This window comes from Microcaecilia unicolor, chromosome 1 (genome assembly GCF_901765095.1).
Source record: "Microcaecilia unicolor chromosome 1, aMicUni1.1, whole genome shotgun sequence".
Classification (NCBI taxonomy): Eukaryota; Metazoa; Chordata; class Amphibia; order Gymnophiona; family Siphonopidae; genus Microcaecilia; species Microcaecilia unicolor.
Genome location: NC_044031.1, coordinates 327808685 through 327830786, shown reverse-complemented (window position 1 = coordinate 327830786; position 22102 = coordinate 327808685). Strand labels below are relative to the sequence as shown.

Sequence of the window (22102 nt, the reverse complement as noted above, 5' to 3'; positions counted from 1 at the left end):
GTACTTTCCCTGACAAGTGCTCATATGCTCATAACACTTCCTTTTTTTTTGCAACATATTCTGGTGCAGTAGCCTAATGGTTAGTGCAGTGGGCTGAGAACCAAGGGAACTGGGTTTGAGTCCCATTTTGGCTCCTTGTGACTCTAGGCAAATCACTTAACCCTCCACTGCCCCAGGTACAATGTGAGCCCACTAGGGACAGAAATTACCAATATATAAACAGCTTTTTTTTGTACCAGAGAAAGACCGCATATCAAATGCATTACCCTTACCATGACCCTTCACTCTAACACTCAGATGTACTCTAAGACAGTAGTATTTAAAGATCTTCAATCTATAAGAGGAAAAGGGAAAAGGACTTGATATACCACCTTTCTGTGTTTTTTTGCAACTACATTCAAAGCAGTTTACATACTATATACAGGTATTTATTTGTACCTGGGGCAATGGAGGATTAGGGGGTCTTTTTACTAAGGTGCACTGAAAATGGCCTGCGGTAGTGTAGGCGTTTGTTTTGGATGCACACAGAATCATTTTTTAGTGTGCGGCAAAATGAAAATTGGCACGTGTCCATTTTGGGTCTGAGACCTTACCGCCAGCCATTGACTTAGCGGTAAGGTCTCACATGTCTCACAGTGGTCTAGGGGACGCACACCGAAAATAAAATTACCGCCCAGCATATGCGATAGCCGGGCAGTAACTTATAATTGGCGTATTTTGGGTGCACATAGGCCCTAACACAGCTTAGTAAAAGGACCCCTTAGTAACTTGCCCGGAGTCACAAGGAGCTCCAGTGGGAATCGAACCCAGTTCCCCAGGATAAAAGCCTGCTGCACTAACCACTACTAGGCTACTCCTCATGGAACTTGATATACTGCCTTTCTGTGGTTACAATCAAAGCAGTTTATGTATTACGTACAGGTATTTTGTACCTGGGGCAATGGAGGGTTAAGTGACTTGCCCAGAGTCACAAGGAGCTGCAGTGGGAATCAAACCTTTTTCTCCTGGATCTCAGGCCACTGCACTAACTACTAGGCTATGGGGAGGCCAAGGCAAGATGCCGCCTGAGGCAGAGCTGAGATGCTGCTGCCCACCCCCCCCCCCCCCCAACCTGGCCAAGTTTATCTTTTTCTTCATGTTCTAAAAGCCGGCGGTGGCAGCGATTCCAATACGCTACCCTGCTGCTGTCACCAGCCTCTTTTCTACTGTGGCCGCCTCTGATGAAACACAAAATTACATCAGAGAGGCAGCCACAGTAAAGAGAAGAGGCAGGTGCTGGTAGCAGGGTAGCATATCGGAATCGCTGCCACCCCACCAGCTTTCAGAACATGAAGAAAACATAAATCTCAGGGAACGGGGTGGAGAAAGGTAGGGGGAGATGTCACTCCCCAAAGAGTACCACCTGAGGCCCCCGCCTTAAGTGGCCTAAGGGTCAGGCTGCCCCCAAGGCTACTCCTCCACTCTAAACTCTAAAAATCAATGTATAAATTTCTCTTTGCATGACCCTTCAAGTTTGTATGTATGAAAGTGTTCATCTCCAATTTCCAGAGACCCCCAAACAGATTTGTATTTTCAGAAATTAATCAAAGATAGTGAATGTATTCCATGCAACACTTTAGTCTGCAAGTGAAAATAATGTTCAGATACAAGTTCGTGAACCAGGACAGAGGAATTAATTTTGAATGAGCCAGTCACATCTGTGGCTTGCATATGTTTGTTATGGGTGTGAAATTGTTATTGGAAGATAATCAGAAGAGACTCATTCTTTAAAGATAATGTAAAGCATAAAACTGCAAGTTCAAAGCTCTGAAAATATCTAATAAAAGAATGACACTTGTCCTGTTTGTTTGCCTCAAATCAATTGTAAGCTCTATGAAGCAGAGATTGTCTCTTACATGTTTGTATACAGCACCACATATGTCTTGTAGCTCTATAGAAATGATTGATAGTAGTAGTAGCACTATCTGACAGAGTCCATTTTATTCCTATAGACCTTGAGGCAAATAGCATGCAATAACACAATTAGCACATGCAAACCAGTAGTAAATAACCCCTTTAATTCTATTCAAGATCCAGAAGATCAAATCATCATTTACCTTTTCCAGCCCGGTGGAGTTATCATTGATATCATTGGGTAGCAGTATGATCATGCTGAGGTCATTGTTAACATATGGCATGTCAAGAATCATGGTTTCTAGAGAATCATCTTGGTATATGTTACATTTGTCTTTCTTGCACATCATTTGCACTGGCTTGCTTGTAGTCTGTAAAAATATAATGAACATAGTAACATAGTAACATAGTAGATGACGGCAGAAAAAGACCTGCACGGTCCATCCAGTCTGCCCAACAAGATAAACTCATATGTGCTACTTTTTGTGTATACCCTACTTTGATTTGTACCTGTCCTCTTCAGGGCACAGACCGTATAATTCTGCCCAGCACTATCCCCGCCTCCCAACCACCAGCCCCACCTCCCAACCACTAGCTCTGGCATAGACCGTATAAGTCTGCCCAGCACTATCCCCGCCTCCCAACCACCAGCCCCACCTCCCACCACCGGCTCTGGCACAGACCGTATAAGTCTGCCCAGCACTATTCCCGTCTCCCAACCACCAGCCCCGCCTCCCATCACCGGCTCTGGCACAGACCGCATAAGTCTGCTCAGCACTATCCCTGCCTCCCAACCACCAGTCCTGCCTTTCCCCTTCCCCGCCCTGGTCTTCAAACACTGGTGGAAACAGGAGGAGAGGGGGAGCCTCATCTACTGGCTCCTAAATTTTTCGGTTGGCTCAAATTCAAAAAGGAAATTTGTTGTGGCTTGCAATAATGGATATATACGCCCTCTGCCTCCACTGTAGTCTCTCTTGCATATTTTGTTAGAGGTATCCTGAAAAAAAGTGATTACTGCCATGGAGGATTGGAGTTTTAAGCCCTTACCCTAGACCAGGAGTAGGCAACTCCGGTCCGCCTTGAAACCAAGAATAAGTTATTGTATAGTATATTATAAGGAAACTTGTTAATTGCCTTACCATAGTTACTTGAGATAAACATAACATAAGCATTGCCATACTGGGAGAGACCGAAGGTCCATCCTGTTTCCAGCAGTGCCCAATCCAGGTCACAAGTACCTGACAAGATCCCAGAAGAGATCTGAATGCTCAAATGAAATTTGTTTCCTATTATTTTTGCCAGAACAGCAGATAAAGTGATACACTTATACATGTGTGTGGCATCGATAACTGTGATTGAAGTGAACTTCCAGGCAACATAAAATTATCTTGTTATCTGCATTACTTTATAATGCTTTTAGAACTTTGAGTATTGTTCTGAAATTGGGATGGAATGAAGTAACAATAGACAATGACATTTTGAAAACACCCTCATAGCTATGTTCAAACCAAAGTCTCTCTCTATATATAGGAAGTCATTTTATGGAATGGGACTTGATATACTGCCGTTCTGAGGTTTTTGCAACTACATTCAAAGCAGTTTACATATATTCAGGTTCTTATTTTGTACCAAGGGCAATGGAGGGTTATGTGACTTGCCCAGAGTCACAAGGAGTTGCAGTGGGAATTGAACTCAGTTCTCCAGGATCAAAGTCCACTGCACTAACCACTAGGCTACTCCTCCATGCCTTTTTAGAAGTTTTGTGCAGGGTTTACATGTGTAAATGGCATGCATGTGGAAATACTGATTTTACAGTGTTACTATTTACACATGCAAATACTGTGGGATGCACAAATTCAATGAGGGTATGCTCTGGGCTTGGTTTTAACAATCCAAAATTATACATGTATTTGCAGTTTTGTAGGGAAGTACACATATAATTTTTTTAAATTTCCATCAGCTTCATCACTTTCTCTGACAGGTGTATAAGTATCAGACAACTGCTTGTTTTGAACAGTTTGGCAGCTGATAAAGTTGATTCCTAGTGTTTGGGGGGTTTCAGGATGTTGAACTTTGGCTGGCAGATATGACAGCTGTTCATCAGGGCCTAGTTAGAAATTTTGGGCCTGGGTATAGTTCTGGGGCACAGGGTAATACTGCTGGGGATGTGCCTTGTCCTGTTGTGTCAGGTCTTGGGAGAGCTTCGGGATTCTCAAGTTCTCAGTTTGGCCTTTGGGGCCCTCAGGGGGTGGATTGTGGAAGGGTGGAGTAGGGTGGGGTGGGGTGTCATCAGGAGTGTGTTTTCCCTTTAATGCCAGGTGTTGCAAAAGCCTGGTGCGTCATTTTCAACACCAGTGAAGGACTGCATCTGATTTTGCAATGTGGCAGTTCCTTAACAGAAGCCTATTGGTTGCCGGTGGCCTGTCCTGGTTCCTCAGGTCTGGAAGAAATGGTTCTACAAGGCCTGCTCTCCCACTGATGTAGACACCATGGTTTATTGGTTGCAGATGTATCTGGATGTGGAAGCGGCTCAATTGCTTTTTGAGGGATTTTTTGCTTGGTTTTGTCATCCCTTTTCTGGTCCCGCTTGTATCATGGTTGTAGTAATGCCCCTTCGGTTCATGCTCATCTGAATGTGGTTAAAAACTGTAAAAAGTGGTTTTGTTGGACAGAATCTCTGGGCAGTTTGATTGTCCACTGTTTGAGTACTTGTTAGTGTCACCAATTAGTTTAGTTCCTAAGAAGAAAATTGGCATGTTTTGGTTGATCCATAATGTCGTTCCTTTGGGGTCATAGTGTCAACTCCTTTATTGATCTTGCCTTGTGTTTGGTACAATCTGCTTCATTTGATCAGACATTGGTGCTGCTTCGATGGCCAAGGGAGACATAGAGGCAGCTTTTCAGCTTCTGCCTATTCATCTACATTGTTTTTACCTCCTCCGATTTAAGTTCGATGGGCAGTATTATTTTGATTTCTGTATGCCATGGGGTGCTCTGTTGTATACGTGATGTTTCAAGTCTTTGCTACCTTCTTACAGAAGTCCAAAGAGTAGCTGGTAAGGAGGAGGTAGTTCATTATCTTGATGATTTTTTGTTTGTTGGGGCTGCTGGGATTATGGTGTGTACTGAGTTTGTAGAGGCTTTCCATCTGGTGGCAAAGAAATTCAGAGTGCCTTTAGCGGAAGAAAAGTCGGAAGGGGCCCAGTACAGTTTTGACCTTTTTAGGGACTGAGTTGGATTCCATTCAGATGGAGTCTCACTTACCTCAGGATAAGATAGCTAAGCTGTAGCACTCAATAGAGAAAGACTGTCGGGCTAAGAAAATGACTTTATGACAGGTTCAGTCTTTGATTGGTCAGTTTAATTTTGCCTGTAGAATCATTTCAATTAGCAGGGTGTTTATTCACCATTTAACACATTTGATGGTGGAAATGGAGTGGCATCATCATTTTTTGAGAATCTTGAGAATTCCCAAAAGTGTGAAAGAGGATTTGTATGTGTGAAGCACCTTTCTAAGGCATTTTAATAGCGTATGAGTTTGGCAGTCTGAGCCAGTATCTTCTTGGGATTTCGGGATTTTTTTTCAGATGCATCTTGTGAGCATGGTTTCAGACTGTATTTCCAAGGGGCATGGAGTGTGGCGGCTTGACCAGATAGTTGGCGGTCCAGGGGTTGGTGTAGGAATATTCCTTTTTGGAATTGTTCCTGGTTTTGCTGGCCTTGGTCATTTGGGGTAGCTGTTTGGTGCACAAAGCTGTGATTTGGTGTTCAGATAATCAGGCTGTGGTGTCAACAATTAACAGACAAACTACTTCTTGTCCTTTGATGGTGGAGATTTTGAGGGTGTTGGTTTTGAAGTGTTTAGAGCGCAATATCACTATCTGCAAAACATATGTCTGGTGTGCATAAAGAAGTACTTGATGCCACTTCTCACTTTCAGTGGCCATGCTTTCATGCTTTGGTGACGGAGGCTGAGGACCAGCCAACTCCCATACCAGCAGATCTGTGGAACATCATTACAGTGACCTAGCTTGCCAGTTACAGTCAGTGTTAGCGGCAAATACATGGAAGCACTGCAATGCAAGCTGGAGGTGTTTTCAAGCTTTTCTGAGAGAGGCTAGTTTTTATCTTTCTGGCCTGTTCTCCTTGCACTGCATTCAGGGCTGCTGAGGGGGGGAGGGGGCAGGCCTGTAGTCTGTCTCTCTCCTGCTCTTGTCCGGACCCAGGTGATTGCGTTAATATGATAATCCGATTCCAACACACAGGAGCATGAACAGACCCCGGCACCAGGCCCCTTCCCCCAGAGGCCAGTGAGGAGCAGGCACACTGACGCAGGAAGGTAGGGGATGGCCTGAGTGAGTGAGTGAGTGAGGGGCAGTGACAACAGCTTTGTCCCCAGTGGAGGGTGGCGGCTGCATCCCAAGGCGGGGGGCGCTGGCTGTGGCAGCCCTACCCCAGGACCGGCTATGTTTCTTGGCAGCCCTGACTGCATTTTATGTTTTCTGCAGTTTGCTTCGGCTCAACATTGGTCTATGTTCATGTCAAGGCAGTCTTGGCTAGTATTTATTTTTTGATCTGAGTGATAAGTGCTAATGATGTGTGAGCAATTGACAAACTCTGTAAACATGAGGTGTCTCATTTTGTGGTTAAGTTGGGGGTTTGGTTTTGTATCATCCTTTGTTAATGACAGACAGTCATAAACTTTTCAAGGCAGATAGATTATACCTTTCTGAAACTGGGCTGGACATCTTTTTATCTGATGTGCAAGACCTCTTGGAGGCAGGTGTTCAACCTTAACAACTGTTCTCCATTTGGGGGGGGGGGGGGCAGTGGCAAGCATCACTGTCACCGCTCATGGCGGAAAATGGAAGGGAATACCATGGGCTCTTTGGAGTTCCTTGCAGGAGACCAGGAGAAATAAGGGGAAGGTGGTTCATGTGCGATACCACAAGCTTTGCTTGGTGTGGGAGGCATAAGTTTGGTAGTTGTTGGGGATGAAGTTATGATTAGGTCAATACTGTCTAACTACAATATTCTATGCATTATGGAATGTTAACTTATATATAAATTGGAAATGTGTTAATGTGAATTGAGTGATTTGGTGATGTTAATTTATAATAAAGCTGCAGCCGTTGGGTTTTCCACATGCATACTTGTTTGGATATGTTTGTTAATATGACAAGGGAGTGTAAATGCCTAAGTTATGTAATATGTATAGACTTTAAAAATCTGCTGCTTACACATAGAAATTCCAGTACTTACACATGTCAGCACTGGCCTTGCACATACAAGCTGCTGAGTGATTTACATTCAAGAGAATGCATGTGTATTTCCTGTGAACATATACGTATTTCACAAAAGATTCCACATTCAGTGAGCCTTTTGTAAAAAAAAAAAAAAAAGCCAAGAAATTGTGAATGTCTCGATTTGGACATCCCATCTCCAACCTAAGCACATGCAAAATTGGGCTTCACATATGCTCAATGATCCATGGTAGATGACTGATATCTATGAGATATAGCCAGCAAGATCTAAAGAGCTGTGCAAGCAGATAGGAGAGAGAGAGAGAGACATTACCAGAGGAGAGGGAAGGGAGAGAGAAAAAAATAAACAGGACAATTCTTTAAACTGGCGCCTCAGCTTAGGTGCCCCAATGCCATGTCCTTATCATCAATTCTGTAATGGTATCTAGAATGTTAGCTTAAGTCAGCATTAGCACACCCATGTTTAGGCAAAATCTTTTATGTCATGTGAATGACTGGTGTAAGCTGGAGAGTGTAAGCATGCCAAGATAAGCATCTGATTTATAGTATTCTATAAACTATGCACCTAACTGGGATACACCCAGGGCCCATCCATGCTCCTACTACATGTACACCCCCCCTCTTGCTGTTAGGCACTACCTTATAGAATAGCTTCAAGTGCACTTAAGCACCTGCCTCTCAATTAATAATGCCATTGATATGTCTAAGTGGCACAGACCTTGGCACTACTTTATAGAATTGCCCCAAAAGTGCTTTTTTGTGTGGGGAAGAAAGAGTGATAGAGTGCCTTGGGGGAGGGAAAGGACAGAGAGAGATTTTTGCTATATTCTTCTAGCAGAAATCTGTAAGTTATTTGATGTGATACACTGAATTACAGTCACATACCCTGCTCAATCTGAACCGTTTTTCTTTCGTATTTGATTTTTGAAATGTATTTGCCCATTTTCCTTTGAAGTAGACAGCATTGACTAGGACCAATGTAGTAAGCGAGTTAACAGAGCCTTCAGGCAAGAGATTCTTGATTTTACCTGTTGAAAACATTTTAAAAAAACATATTTTGTTATATTCTGTGATTAAAGTTTCTAGAAGTCACATACCATTTATATTGTTATCCTTTAAGGAGCAAGTCAATAAGACAGTTTGTTCAGCATTTTACAATTTATGGATGGTTTTGAAACTGAAACTGATGCATAGTGCATATGATTTCCGAGTGGCTGTTCAATCAATGATTTTGTCTAAATTGGATTACTGCAATGCCTTATATTTAGGGTTGGATAAAATGCAATGTAGGGCTTTGCAGGTAATCCAAAATGCTGCTGTGTGATTAATCATGGGGGCTTCAAACTTTGAACACATGACATCAATGTTCATTGGTTACCAGCACGGTATCGTATTCAATACAAAGTGTTGACTCTGGCTTATCAAGAGCTGTATGCAGTTGCTCCTTGGTATTTGGGTCAGGTAATACAGTAACATGTTCCTCCCCATAATTTGAGATCTGACAGTGAGAAACATCTTGTGGTACCAGCTCTTAATAGCATTCATTATATGTCAGCATGTGCTTTTTCTGTAGAAGGACCATTACTATAGAACAAGCTTCCAGGGCACCTCAGATTTTTTCAACTTTGCAACAGTTTAAGAAGATTCTAAAAACGTATTTGTTTTTGCAGGCTTTTCCCTCTATCTAAATGATTTTTTTTAAAAATCATAAGTGACTTCTGGAAATTATTGTGATTTTGAAAGGCAGATAGCACTGATACCAGATTCTTTTATGATATGTATTATTTTTTTTGTTTTACTGAATTATGTATGTTTATGATTTTAGTAAACTGCTTAGTGGTAAGCAGGCTAAAAGGTTTAAAAATAAATAAATGTTAAGTAAAGGGTAAAAGGTCATGGATTTGATATACTGCTTTTCTGTGGTACAACCAAAATGGTTTACATTTATTATATGCAAGTACTTTCTCTGCCCCTACTAGGCTCACAGTCCAAGTTTTTTTTTCTAGCTAAGACAATGGAGGGTTAACTAACTTGCTCAGGATCACAAGGTGCCACAGTGGGAACCAAACCTAGTTCCCCTGCACACATATGCAATAACATACTATAACCACTTTGTCTGTAATCTTAGTGGCTGTGTATGCCAATAAAAATATAACCATACAATCAAGATTACAGTCGCATGTACTATTTTGTTCAACATTTAAACACAGAGTCAAGCAAAAATGGAGTCAATTTAATGGTCTGCCCAAGCTGCACAACATGCATGTCAACTCTTCAACTTCCTACTGAAGGACGGGCCAATTTGTAAACTCCATAAAGTATTTTTTCAAGAACAAAAATAGAAACACTTTGGGGCCCTTTTATTAAAGAGACGGCTGAAGGGGATATGATAGATGTGTGCAAAATTCTGAGTGGTGTAGAATGAGTACAAATGAATAGATTTTTAGATTAGGGGATATTCAATGAAATTACATGTCAAAGGCAGCACTGAGGTCTATAGAAATTATTACCACTATTTTTCCTTTCTCTCTCCAGTAATACTTGTAAGGGGGCATATACAGGGGCAGAGTATGAGTGGGACATAGATGGGGCTCCCACTGACATACTCAATACAGAATACACAAGTTATATGTGTCCCAGCTGCATTTAGACAAGCTGTAGCACTGGTGTAAGTGCAGATACCTAGATATTAGCCACCCAATACCAGGTTACACTAGTATTCTATAATAGAACCTAGGTGCCCAGGTTTAGTTAGAAGAGCCTCCTACCAATGATAGTTAGCCACCATAGTATTTACATTATTTATTTATTTAAAAATTTCTAGTCCTCCTACAACTCCCTGTCTCCTCGGCTCATAACCTTGGAGTCATCTTTGATTCCTCTCTCTTCTTCTCTGCGCATATTCAACAGATCACCAAAACCTGTCGTTTCTTTATCTACAACATTAGCAAAATCCGCCCCTTCCTTTCTGAATACGCTACCAGAACCCTTATTCAAACCCTTGTCACCTCTTGTTTGGATTATTGCAATTTACTTCTCACTGGTCTTCCTCTCAGCCATCTCTCTCCTCTCCAGTCTGTCCAAAATTCTGCAGCATGACTTATTTTCCGCCAAAATCGTTATACCCACACTAGCCCACACCTCAAGTCACTTCACTGGCTCCCTGTCCGCTTCCGCATACAATTCAAACTTCTCTTACTGACCTTTAAATGCATCCATTCTGCAGCTCCCAATTACCTCTCCACTCTCATCTCTCCCTACATTCCTCCCCGTGAACTCCGCTCACTGGACAAATCTCTCTTGTCGTCCCCCTTCTCTTCCACTGCTAACTCCAGACTTCGTTCCATTTCCATCGCGGCACCTTATGCCTGGAATAGACTTCCTGAGCCTGTACGTCTAGCTCCATCTCTACCTGTTTTCAAATCTAAGCTGAAAACCCACCTTTTCACCACTGCTTTTGCCCCCCCCCCCTTGTTCCTTCTCACCCAATACTTCCCTCGCCCTTAATTGTCTTGTCTTAATTGACTTAATTCTCTTAATTGACTTAATTGTCTTAATTATCTTAATTGACATCGCCCTTAATTGTCTTGTCTGTCTGTATTACTTTTAGATTGTAAGCTCTATTGAGCAGGGACTGTCTCGCTATGTCTTTAGCGTTGGGTGCGTCTGGTAGCGCTATACAAATGTTAATAATAATAATAATAACTTGGCAGATCACAGATCAAGATACTTAATTTAAAAAAAACAATAAAACAAAAGCAAGCATTGAATTATACAAGAAAACAGACAAAATCAGCCCCATGCATGTTCAAACAAATATGTCTTCAGTAACTTACTGAATTGAACCCTACTACCACTACCCAGTCTCAAATAACCTGGTAATTTGTTCCAGATTTGTGGACCCGCTATTGAGAATGCAGTGTTCCGTGTATTAACATATGTCACAGTTTGCAGTTTAGCATTTAAAAAAAATTTCAATTTTTCAGACCACAAAGATCTAACAGGTTGATATTCATTAATTACATCTTTAAAATATCGAGAAACACAATCAGAGTACAGTGCTCGGTGTACCAACCTTACCACCTTTTACTGTACTTAAGCGTGTACTGGCAACCAGTACAAAAAGCGTAAAATTGGAGATACAAAAAACTAAAAACTAACCTGTTTAAAAAGGCATACCCTACCAATCCAACATAAATGCCTGATCTCTTCAACACAACAAAACTAAAGTACATAATGGACATAACACAACTCTTCCGTTGTAAGATTCCTTAATGTGGCTGTGCCACATGAACTTCATCTTACCACTATATCCCTTTGTATTTGTTTACACCGGAGTCTGCAAACGCCTCTCTGGTACTATGTAAGCTACATTGAGCCTACAAATAGGTGGGAAAATGTGGGATACAAATGTAACAAATAAATAAATAAAAATAAACCAAGACACACCCACCAACAATCATGCAGAGACATTATCCAGCTTATAATCGAAAGAGAAAAACGCCTATATTGCGACCCAAATCGGGAGATAGGCGTCTTTCTCCCGTGGGCGCCCAAATCAGTATAATCGAAAGCCGATTTTGGTGAAGGCGGAACTGGGGCGTCTTTAGCTGATAATCGAAACAAAAAGCCGTTTTTACCGCGATTTTGGGTCACTTTTTGTGGACCCTTTTTTTTCACGAACAGGTCCCAAAAAAGTGCCCCAACTGACCAGATGACCACCGGAGGGAATCGGGGATCACCTCCCCTGACTCCCCCAGTGGTCACTAACCCCCTCCCACCAAAAAAAAACCACTTTACAAACTTTTTTTCCCAGCCTGTATGCCAGCCTCAAATGCCGTACCCACCTCCATGACAGCAAAATGTGTTCTATCCTGTGACAGCCTTTCCCTGGTTCTGATGTGGCTCTCGGGTGAGTGTGACACCTTTTCTGTTATGCACACTGCAGAGTCACATCAGCAATGCATTGTGCTGGGTGTAGGGTATTGGGCTCCGTGATTCCAGAAGCTTGTGGCAAATGCTCACGATGTTGGTAGTTGGTAGGCTCTACTCCCATGGTGCCTTTCCCCCTGCTTACAGGGTCACAGTGTGCCCTGTTTTGTTTCCGGTAGTCCATGAGGTAGTGGCCATTTTTGTAAGCCAGTTTTAGATCTCTTTCACGTGTTAGCCACGTTACAGAACTTAGTTCTTACCTTGAATGTGGCTGAAAGAGGGCATTGTACACCATTCTGCCAGCTCTGACCTACTGCTCATCTCAGTACCAGGGAGATTTGTTGCCAGTGGGGCACAACCTCTGATCTGCAGTTAACTGTGAGTAAGCGTGCATATTCCAATAAAGGACGTTTTCGGAGAGATTAGACTTCAGGTGTCAACTGGTGTGCCAATGTTATATAGCAGCAACAAGTCCTAGAGGCCTGCGTGTATGGTCTGGAGCACTTTTAGTGGGTACCGCAGTGCACTTCAGTCAGGTGGACCCAGGCCCATCCCCCCCTACCTGTAACACTTGTGCTGGTAAATGGGAGGTCTCCAAAACCCACTGTACCCACATGTAGGTGCCCACTTCACCCCTAAGAGCTATGGTAGTGTTGTACATTTGTGGGTAGTGGGTTTTGGGGGAGGGGGGTTGGGTGCTCAGGACCCAAGGTAAGGGAGCTATGCATGTGGGAGCATTGTCTGAAGTCCACCGCACTGACCTCTAGGGTGCCCAGTTGGTGTCCTGGCATGTCAGGGGGGCGAGTGTACTACGAATCCTGGCCCCTCCCATGACCAAATGGCTCAGATTAGGACGTTTTTGAGCTGGGCATTTTTAGTTTCCATTATCGCTAAAAAAAACAAACGCCCAGCTGCAAAACGTCCATTTTTTCGAAAATACGGTCTGTCCCGCCTCTTCACGTACCCATTTTCGGAAATAGACGCCCATGGAGATAGGCGTTCGCGTTCAATTATGCCCCTCCACGTATCACATCTAATGCCTGTATTTTTGATTTTGACAAACCCAAATACAGCGCATTGCAGAAATCGATACGTGATATCACTAAATTTTGTACCACAGCAGTCCGAAAATCACATTGTGGCAACATAGGTTGCAACTTTGCTAACAAATGAAGCTGAAAAATGCTGACTTCACCGCTTGATTAAATACTAGATTCTTCATAGACAATAAATGGTCCAAAATTACACCCAACACACGCATACATTCCTCTACTGGCAATACAAAATCTCCTACGTCCACAGACCGACATTGTAGAAGATCCACATCCTTTCCTACAAATATCAATTCAGTTTTACTAAAATGTAAAACTAATCTATTTGAACTTATCCATTTATATGTAGCAGACATACAATCACTCAGTCGTTTAGTCAATCCCGTCAAACCTCCTCGAAGTGGAAGAAAAAAGTGTATATCATCAGGATTGGTCCTGTACTCTACCTGCAAATTCCTAAAACCTCTACCCAACAAAGCCATTTAGATGTTATACAGTAAGGCACTTGTGGCACTCCCTTAGTGGCTGGCTTCATTGTAGATACTTCTCCCTTACTAATAACTTGCATCTGACAACCCTTCAAAAAACAAGCAAACCAGTTCCACACTGCTCTACTAATCCCTTTTCCTTTTAGCTTTGAGGACAAAAGACCAATATCAACTGTGTCAAACCACTGTATATATATTACATATATATCCCGGCAGGCAGCGATCTATATGTATTCATTGCTGTTGACTATTTCACTATCCAGAAACTGATAGTGAATGTATTACATGTTTTATTAAACACTATGACCAGCTTTGTAGACAATTAAAAACAAACAAACAAAAACACCAGCTACTGTAGCTGCATTTGACCCAAAGTGTTTGGATAAATAATCAAAACTGGGAAGTACCCACACTTAAATTACGTAAGTATATTTCATGCAATCACTCAACACTAGCACACATCCCATGCATTGCTACAAAGCCCATAATATGAAACAAAAGTATTTTTTGCTCCACACCCTGTCCCTCAGTATCTTCTTCCTACAGTGGTCACTGATACTGCCAAGGGAGTAGGGGAACTAAGGGGGTTGTTTACTAAAGTGTAGCTCAAGTTATCTGCTGCAGGGCCCATTTTATTCCTATGGGACTGCTGCAGATAACTTGAGCTAAGCTTTAGTAAACAACCCCCTAAGTTTGTATGATCATGTGGGATATTGCTGTTTTATTTCTCTTTGTTCTCTTTATAGTCTAATAAAAGATGTTTATTCAGCCAGCAATCGCTACAGTAATAGTTACAGTTAATTGTCAATTAGGAACTGTACCTTTTATTATATGTCACTACTTATGGCCTGTTCTGGTGTATTGTCAGAGTGCCAGAAACAGCTGCAGAGCCAAACTTTTAAAGGGAAGTAATTCCTATATTTTCTCATTCAGAAACTTATGGACTTAGAGGTCTGTTTACTAAACAGTGGTAAGTACATGCCTTTAATTTGATTAAAGAACAAAAGTTAATGTGCAGTTCTACAATGGCTGAGTGCCCAGCGTATTCCCTGCAGTTACCACACAGAAAGGTTCCTTACTGTGCATTAGGTTCATTTGCAATTAGGGTGGCTGCATTTAATGCTTCATGTTAAGGAGATATTAAGTATACCCACGCTCTGTTGTAGCTGCACAAGTGATGGTGCTAATTACTGTGCGCTAACTACAGTGCGCAGTCAGTCCATGCGCAGTCCCTCACTCATCGCACACTAAGAGGTTAGCCTAGGAATTTTAGTACTCAGGTAGTTTTTAGCACATTGTAATTATTGGTGCAGGCCAGCGCTAATAGTTAGCATGTACTAAATACCGTGCTAACTGCTTAGCATATTTTAGTAAATATGCCCCTAGGTGGTGAGTGGCTTTGCAAATCCACAAATGAGCTCGCAAGCAACAAATAGTGTGTGTAATCATGTTTGCAAATGGTATTTGCAGTTTTTGCATATGTGCCAAGGCAATCACAAAAATTACGCAAAATCACTGGTAAGCTGAAGTCTCATGCAAATCAGCTCATTAGCAATTTGAATATAGCAAATTTATGCATTGAAAATCATACAATTTGGCCAATGAAATGAATGGGTTGTAGTTAAGATGCTACAAACTTCAGGTTGAATATTTATGAGCAAGTATGAAAATAATTCCACAAAGTGTCGGCTCATTTCTGCAAGTATTCTCATAAGTTAGGGGTCCTTTTACAATACTACGGTAAAAGGGGGCCTGCACTGGTGTCAGTACGTGTTTTTGACATGTGCTGAGGCCCCCTTTTACCGCAGCAGGTAAAAGGCAGGTCTTTGTAGGGGGGGGGGGTTCAAGAAATGACTGTGCGGCAAGTGAAGCACTTGCCATGCAGTCATTTTAGGGGAGAGCATTTAACGTCACCCATTGAGGTGGAGGTAAGGGCTCCCACGCTAACCTGGAAGTAACTGGGCAGCACGCGACACTGCCTGATTACCACCAGGTACACACTGACGCAAAAAAAAATTGAAATATTTTTGCAGTGCTAGAAATGGTGCACGCTGGGGGAGGGAACTACCTCAAGGCTGCTGTGGTAGCCCAGCAGTACTTTCCTTTTAGCAAGCAGTAAGCCCGCATTGGACTACCGCCACTTCATAAAAGGGCTCCTTAATGCACTTTCTTCAGTGCCTTTTCCTCTCCCTCCAGATATTACAAAAACATCTCATGCATAGGATGACTTAAGCCCTATATTGCAATCCTAAGGCATACCCTACCGATCCAACATAAATACCTGATCTCTGCAACACAACAAAACTAAAGAATGCAATGGACATAACACAACTCTTCCGTTGTATAATTCCCTAGTGTGGCTGGGCCACATGAACTTTATCTTACCACAGCATTACTTTGTATTTGTTTACACCGGAGTCTGTAGCACCTCTCCGGTACTATGTAAGCCACATTGAGCCTATAAACAGGTGGGAAAATGTGGGATATAAATGTAACAAATAAATAAATAAATAGAATCCTGTCTAGGCAGCTCAGTTCAGCAGCAGACTTGCTCAGTCTGCTTATCCCTTGCTAGGCGATAGCCCTCAGCTTAGGCAAGTCCCCTCCGCTCAGACTGCTGCCTTCCCTGGCAGCCCTAGCCCTCTCACACATTGATGTCTCCAGCTGCTGCCTTCCCAACAGCCTTCTTTTGTCAAGTAACTCTTTAATGAGCCCCACCTTTATCCTCTAATTAGGATTCCATTCCTCTGTGATCAGTCCTTTCTCCTGGTTGGTTTTAGGATATGTTTTTCAGAATCCTCTTTCTTAAAGTGTCATTACCTCTTAGTTTCTGTGTAATGTCTTCTATTTCAAGCATGCTGCTATCTCCCCTGCTCTAAACCAGCCCTGTATGTGTGAGGAATCCACTTTATGGCAAATGTATACTATTTATTTCAAGATGTTTTAAGAAGGAACAAAAGACTGATGGAATTCCTCAATATAGATATTTTTTCTAAAGTCAGGACCACATTTGAGGGGCATGCAAAATTAGAGTTAAAAGGCTGCGCAGACCTTGAAAATCAGTTTACTTGCATAACGCTGAAACGGTACATGTTATTCCCAAAGCTTTAATTTCCTGTAGCTGTTGAAAAAAAGAATCACAAAACAGACATTATGCAAGCGTAACTGTAAAAAAGTACTGTTTGTTGCCTCATTCTTAAATTTAACCCAGAGGAACAAAACCACCACAGTGCATATTTGCAAAGTCTTGCTTGCAAAATTTTCTAAAAAAAAAACACAAAACCAAATGAACAAAACAAAACAAAAAAAAACATGTATCCTCACCTGAAGATACATCCTTTAGAAAAAGATAGCAAGTTAGAGGCATGCTAGTTATGCAGAAATTAATTGAATTTCTTCTAAATCAAGGAGCTGCAAACTATCTTGAATCCACTAGATTACAGGATTTGAGTCAGCATATTTGACCAGTCAAAAATCATGTGAAACAAATCTGATTTTTGGGAGAGGGATAACAAGAAGTTAGGTTCAAGATAGGTAGCTCTTTGCAGGGGATTATCCAACCTATAGATGAATCTTACGGTTGCAAACTGGGATAGAAAGTGGTTGAGTAATGCACTGTGTTTTAGTGCAGAGGTTTGTTCTTGATTTTCCTGTGCTAGCATTACTCCAGATACACTAAGAAATACTAGCATGGAAAATCAGCATAAATGTACTCTTCAAAAGGGTTGTGCAGAGGCATGTAAAATGCACGCAAATCGCTTAATAAGAAACTGCTTCTGAGTAAAAAAAAATGCAATAAATCTGATATCGATTTTTTATTTTTATTCTACTGCTGAATCTTTAGACCAGCTTAGGCTGTCAAAAGATGCATCTGGGAGCAAAAGGGTTATGTGAGGTGATGCACGGCACTTTACCTCAGATGACCTAAGATACCTGGTTGACTGATGCGCTGCTATTGATCAGTTTACCAAATAAGAATTCGTTTAGAGGTGGGTGAGGGGGTCTGGGGGTCAAGAGTGCTCAAGGGATCAGGAACCCACTTAAAACCAGGAAATATATTTTGGCAGAGGGAGGGGGAGGCATCTAAGGGGACCCCTTGGACCACCAAAAAATATTTTTAGAGGGAAGGGGAGTTAAAGGGAGTCAGGTATGTTTGAGGAATCCACTTGACATACCAGGAAAAATATTTATGGGGTTGTAGGGAATAAAGTCAGGGATGTCAGGGTGACGAGACCCACCGGGCCATCAGGGAAATGTTGTGCCTTAGGGATCACAGACTCTGACAGGCTTTTCTTTTAATGTCCCCCCTCCTGTCAGTGCATGGGCCTGTCCCCATTTGTGCCCTGTCAGATAAGGAGATACCTTACTCTTACTGCAATGATGTATGTGTTTTTTCTGAAAGTGTACACTTCATAACTCTGAGGTAATTTGCATTCCATTACTTTACTGCATCAGGATTATAAATTGTCCTTTTTTAGCATGTGAGTTAGAACGCTGTGTGCTGAAGCTTACGCGTTCTAATGTGACGCGTGCTGTATTGAGGCTGAGGATAGAACTAAGTACAATTAGGGAGCTGAAACAGGGAAGAAAGTCCCTTTGTTTTAGAGCTGAGACTGCACAAATAGTTACTACAAAAACACCGGGAAATAGCGGCAAAGGATGGCAAAGTCTTTGGCAAGATAAGAGGCTGAGAGAGGCAGGTAGACAGGTTGATAGAAAAGAGAAATTAGAAGGGAAATTATCAAAGAAGCAATTAACTGAAGCTGGTCTCAGTGTCACGTTTGTGACCATTTCCTTGTCTGTGCTCACCTCGCCCTCTGGTGGCCAGAACCGGTGGCTGCTATGGACTGTTACCCGTTCCAGACTTTAGCCCAGTCTGGTCTGGATCTTCCAGGCTGTCAGACTTGCTTTTCTTGTTTGTGCCTGAACAGCACTCGTAGCTGCCTTGTGATTCCTGCAGTGAGCTTCAGCAGCTGATGGACTTTATTAATCACCTGGAAACTTCTGTGTTTGCCTTTGCATCGTCTAAGGTCCCTGGTTTGTTGGTGCTTTGTTACACTTCTGCCTAGTCTGGTTTCTTGTTTGAGTTTCTTGTCCAGTTCTAGTTAGTCTGTGTGTAGTTTAGCTTAGGTTACTGCTTATTTCCCTAGTCTTGTTTCTGGTATGTATTCCTGGTTTAGTTTCTGTTTGTCTGTGTCTCTCTCTTAGTGGCTGCTCTGCAGCTTTCAGTCCTGACTCTTGTCTGTCTGTGTTTTTCAGTGGCTGCTTTGCAGCTTTCAGTTTTTCTCCTCTAGTTTGTCCATTTCCTGTCTCGTGTAGTATTGTCTGTCTGTGAGTCCTAACCCAGTTTCCTGCCTTGCTGCCCATGTATATTCTTTTCCCCTCTGACCCTCAGTCCCTGTTCAGCCTAGTTGGTATTCAGTTCCTGCCCTATCCGGTAAGTCCTGCCGGCCACTTGCACCAGGGGCTCAACTCCTGAGGAACGGCGGTCAAGTGTAGGTGAAGTCTAGCTGTTCCTGAGTTCTGCCTTGTCTCTGGTGTGGGGTGGTTTAGCCTGCCACTGCTGCTCCAAGGCGGTGGCCCAAGGGCTCACGAACCTAGTTTCTGCCTTGAAAACCTGACACTCAGGGCAAGATGCACTAAACTAAACAAGCCTTTAATGAGCATTTAATGAGCCTTTAACGAACAAGTAGATTACCCTGGCATGCACTAAAGCCCAATTTCCGACGACGGTAGCAGCGAATGAAAATGGAATGCAGATGAGCAAATTGTGTAGAAACCCTATTGAAATGAGATGCACTAAGGTTTTCCTAACGCTGGAAAGCTCCGGGAAAGCTAATGAGAGGTCTGTACCTCTCGTTGGGGCTGCGCAGGCCTCGAAAACTGAAATGTAAAAAAAAAAATCGGAGGGGCAAAAACACTTGTCAGGAGCGTCCTTTATTGATGGCCTAGCTCCCCCCCCCCCCGCCCGAGATCGCCACTGCTCCCCGCTCCCCCCTGCATTGGAATTATAACTTTAGGTAGCCCCGGCCCCTTTCTCCTCCTTTCTTTGAAATGACAGCTCCCGCCATCCTCCGCCCCCGTGCCCCGCCCCCGCCACCCCCCCTGAGGTCGTCGCCGCCGCTCCTCCCCTCCACCGGGCCCCCCTCCATCTGATACCGAGCCCTTACAGTGCCTCTCACCTCTGTGTGAAGGCGCTGCACCAGCAAGAACCTACGTAGGTTACTTACATCAGACAAGGGCGGGCCCAGGAGGAAAGGAGGGGAAGTCCGAAGAGGCGATCAGCTGTTCTTGCCAGTGCAGCGCCTTCACACAGAGGTGAGAGGCGCTGTGAGGGCCCGGTATCAGACGGAGGGGGGCCCGGTGGAGGGGAGGAGCGGCGGCGACGACCTCAGGGGGGGCAGTGGGGGCGGGGCCACAGGGCGGAGGATGGCGGGAGCTGTCATTTCAAGGAAGGGAGGAGAAAGGGAGGAGGGCTGGGGGTTATGATTTCAATGCAGGGGGGAGCGGGGAGCAGTGGCGACCTCGGCTGGGGGGGGCAAGGCTGTCAATAAAGGACCTCGTGCGGGGGGGGGGCAAGGCCGTCAATAAAGGACGTCCATAAAGGACGTGTTTGTTTGTTTGTTTTTTCTGACGTCCTTGGCATGCGCAGAGCAGCCAGCATAATGCTTGGCTGCTCTGCACATGCTCTACCGGCCGATTATCTGACGGTTTTATGAAGGGTTAGAGAATGCAAGTGAGCTGCAACGAGCAGCTCATTTGCATTCCCTTTCCTTCGTGCATAGCCGTTCCCTACCGATTCACTATGGAATTAGGTACAGAACGGCTCTAATGAGGACTTTAGTGCATCCCCCTGTCAGACTCCAATAATTTACGGTATGGTAAGGTTTTGCAGTTATTGTGAAATAGTTGCAAAAATTAATGCATGGAAGCTGAAAAGCAAAGCAGTAACTGGTAGAGGTGTGACCAGCATCTGCTTATGCACTCATTGTACAGAGAAGACCTATACTGCACATAAGAAGCAGTTCAAAATGGCACCTCTGACCGCTAGTGGTACCGTTTCTCTATTACAACCAAGGGTCAAGCTGCCTAATAAGGCATGTACACTCATATCAGGCTTTGCGTGCGGACAGTGCTAGCCTTAATCAAGTTAAATATGATTTCTCAATAGCAAAACAGAAGAAAAAGTTCCAGGGTCAGATTTCAATTCTTGTTTGCCTAGTACAGAAACCATCTATCATCCACGTTGACTCAGGACTCAAGGGTTCCACATTACTTTCAGACAAATAGGCTGAGTTTCAGATACCTTACGGTATTATCATTCCATCTCTCCTCAGACATGAACTTTCACACATCACCTTGTTCTGGAGCACTGCCTTTGATTTCTACTGTTACTTCTGCTTCTCTTCCTGCTGAAGCAATGTTCCTCAGCATTTCTTCAAGCCACATTCATTAATACAAGTAAGGAATTTTAATCAGGTCCAATGCTTTGTAGCATTAATTTTTCCCTTTTCACTGTAATTATGTTCAAAATTATGTAGGCTCTTGTGAAGAAAAGTTTTTTAATATGAAATAGATATTGATCTTATAGACCTTTCCATGCAGTATTATAGAAAAAAGACTGATTATGCTTTTCAAGTGGAAAGAAATATTAATTTATAGCTGTTTTACACTTACTCTCTGTTTGATTTTCAACCCAGCAATTAATTTCTTTTCTGGCATCTTCAGCCGCTGTTGCAAAATTAACAGCTTGTGGCATTGCGTGGTAGTATGTCTGAATGAGTTTTAAGTATTCCTTTAAAATAAAAAGAGAAAAGGGTATTTTAAAATTCTCTTCATTATCAGTAATGATATGCCCCCTAATTCTGTATCTAGGGCATACACCCAAATCGTGCGCACACTTTATTTGCTTATTCTATAAAGATATGTGTGTAAACTTTTCCATGTGGATCCAAAAAGGAGGTGTGGCCATGGAAGGAGCATGGGCGAGTCAGGGATATTTCTAGGATTTGTGCACTGTGTTATAGAATTCAGGGGATCTATACTTAATTTAGATACAGGGATTTACACCAAGGTTGAGTTGGTGTAAATCCTCACACCCACAATTTGGCGTGGATCCTGGTGGTAAGCAATATTCTATAAATGACACCCAACTTTGGACACTATTTATAGAATAGAGCTTAGCACATATAGAATAGAGCTTAGCATATCATTTACAGAACTCAGTCCATGGAGGACTGGAAAGAGAATGCACATCAGCAAGAAACCTTTCCGTGACTTCAATAGAAGTGAAGAGATGGTTCCACAATGAACAGTGCATTGTAAATAGAACATAGTTAATGATTTGTTGTAGTATCCTAAAAATAAGAAAAACAAAGTTATTCAAAGTCAAGGTCAAACATTAAGGGGGAACAAGATCAAACTTTTTACAATAGAACATGATTAATTCCCGGCATGATTAGACTGGTGTGTG

General features: G+C 42.7%; 1 protein-coding gene across 1 annotated transcript in view; it reads right to left on the bottom strand.

The window, feature by feature from the left end:
• The window catches only part of LOC115473943 (serpin B10-like), a 68871-nt gene that overhangs the window by 3018 nt on the left and 43751 nt on the right, over window positions 1-22102 (bottom strand). The window contains exons 5-7 of the mRNA XM_030209157.1: window positions 21307-21424; window positions 8043-8185; window positions 2097-2264 (exon numbers count right to left, since the gene is read on the bottom strand). Coding sequence (XP_030065017.1) covers window positions 2097-2264; window positions 8043-8185; window positions 21307-21424 — 429 coding nt within the window. The remainder of the gene's footprint in view (window positions 1-2096; window positions 2265-8042; window positions 8186-21306; window positions 21425-22102) is intronic.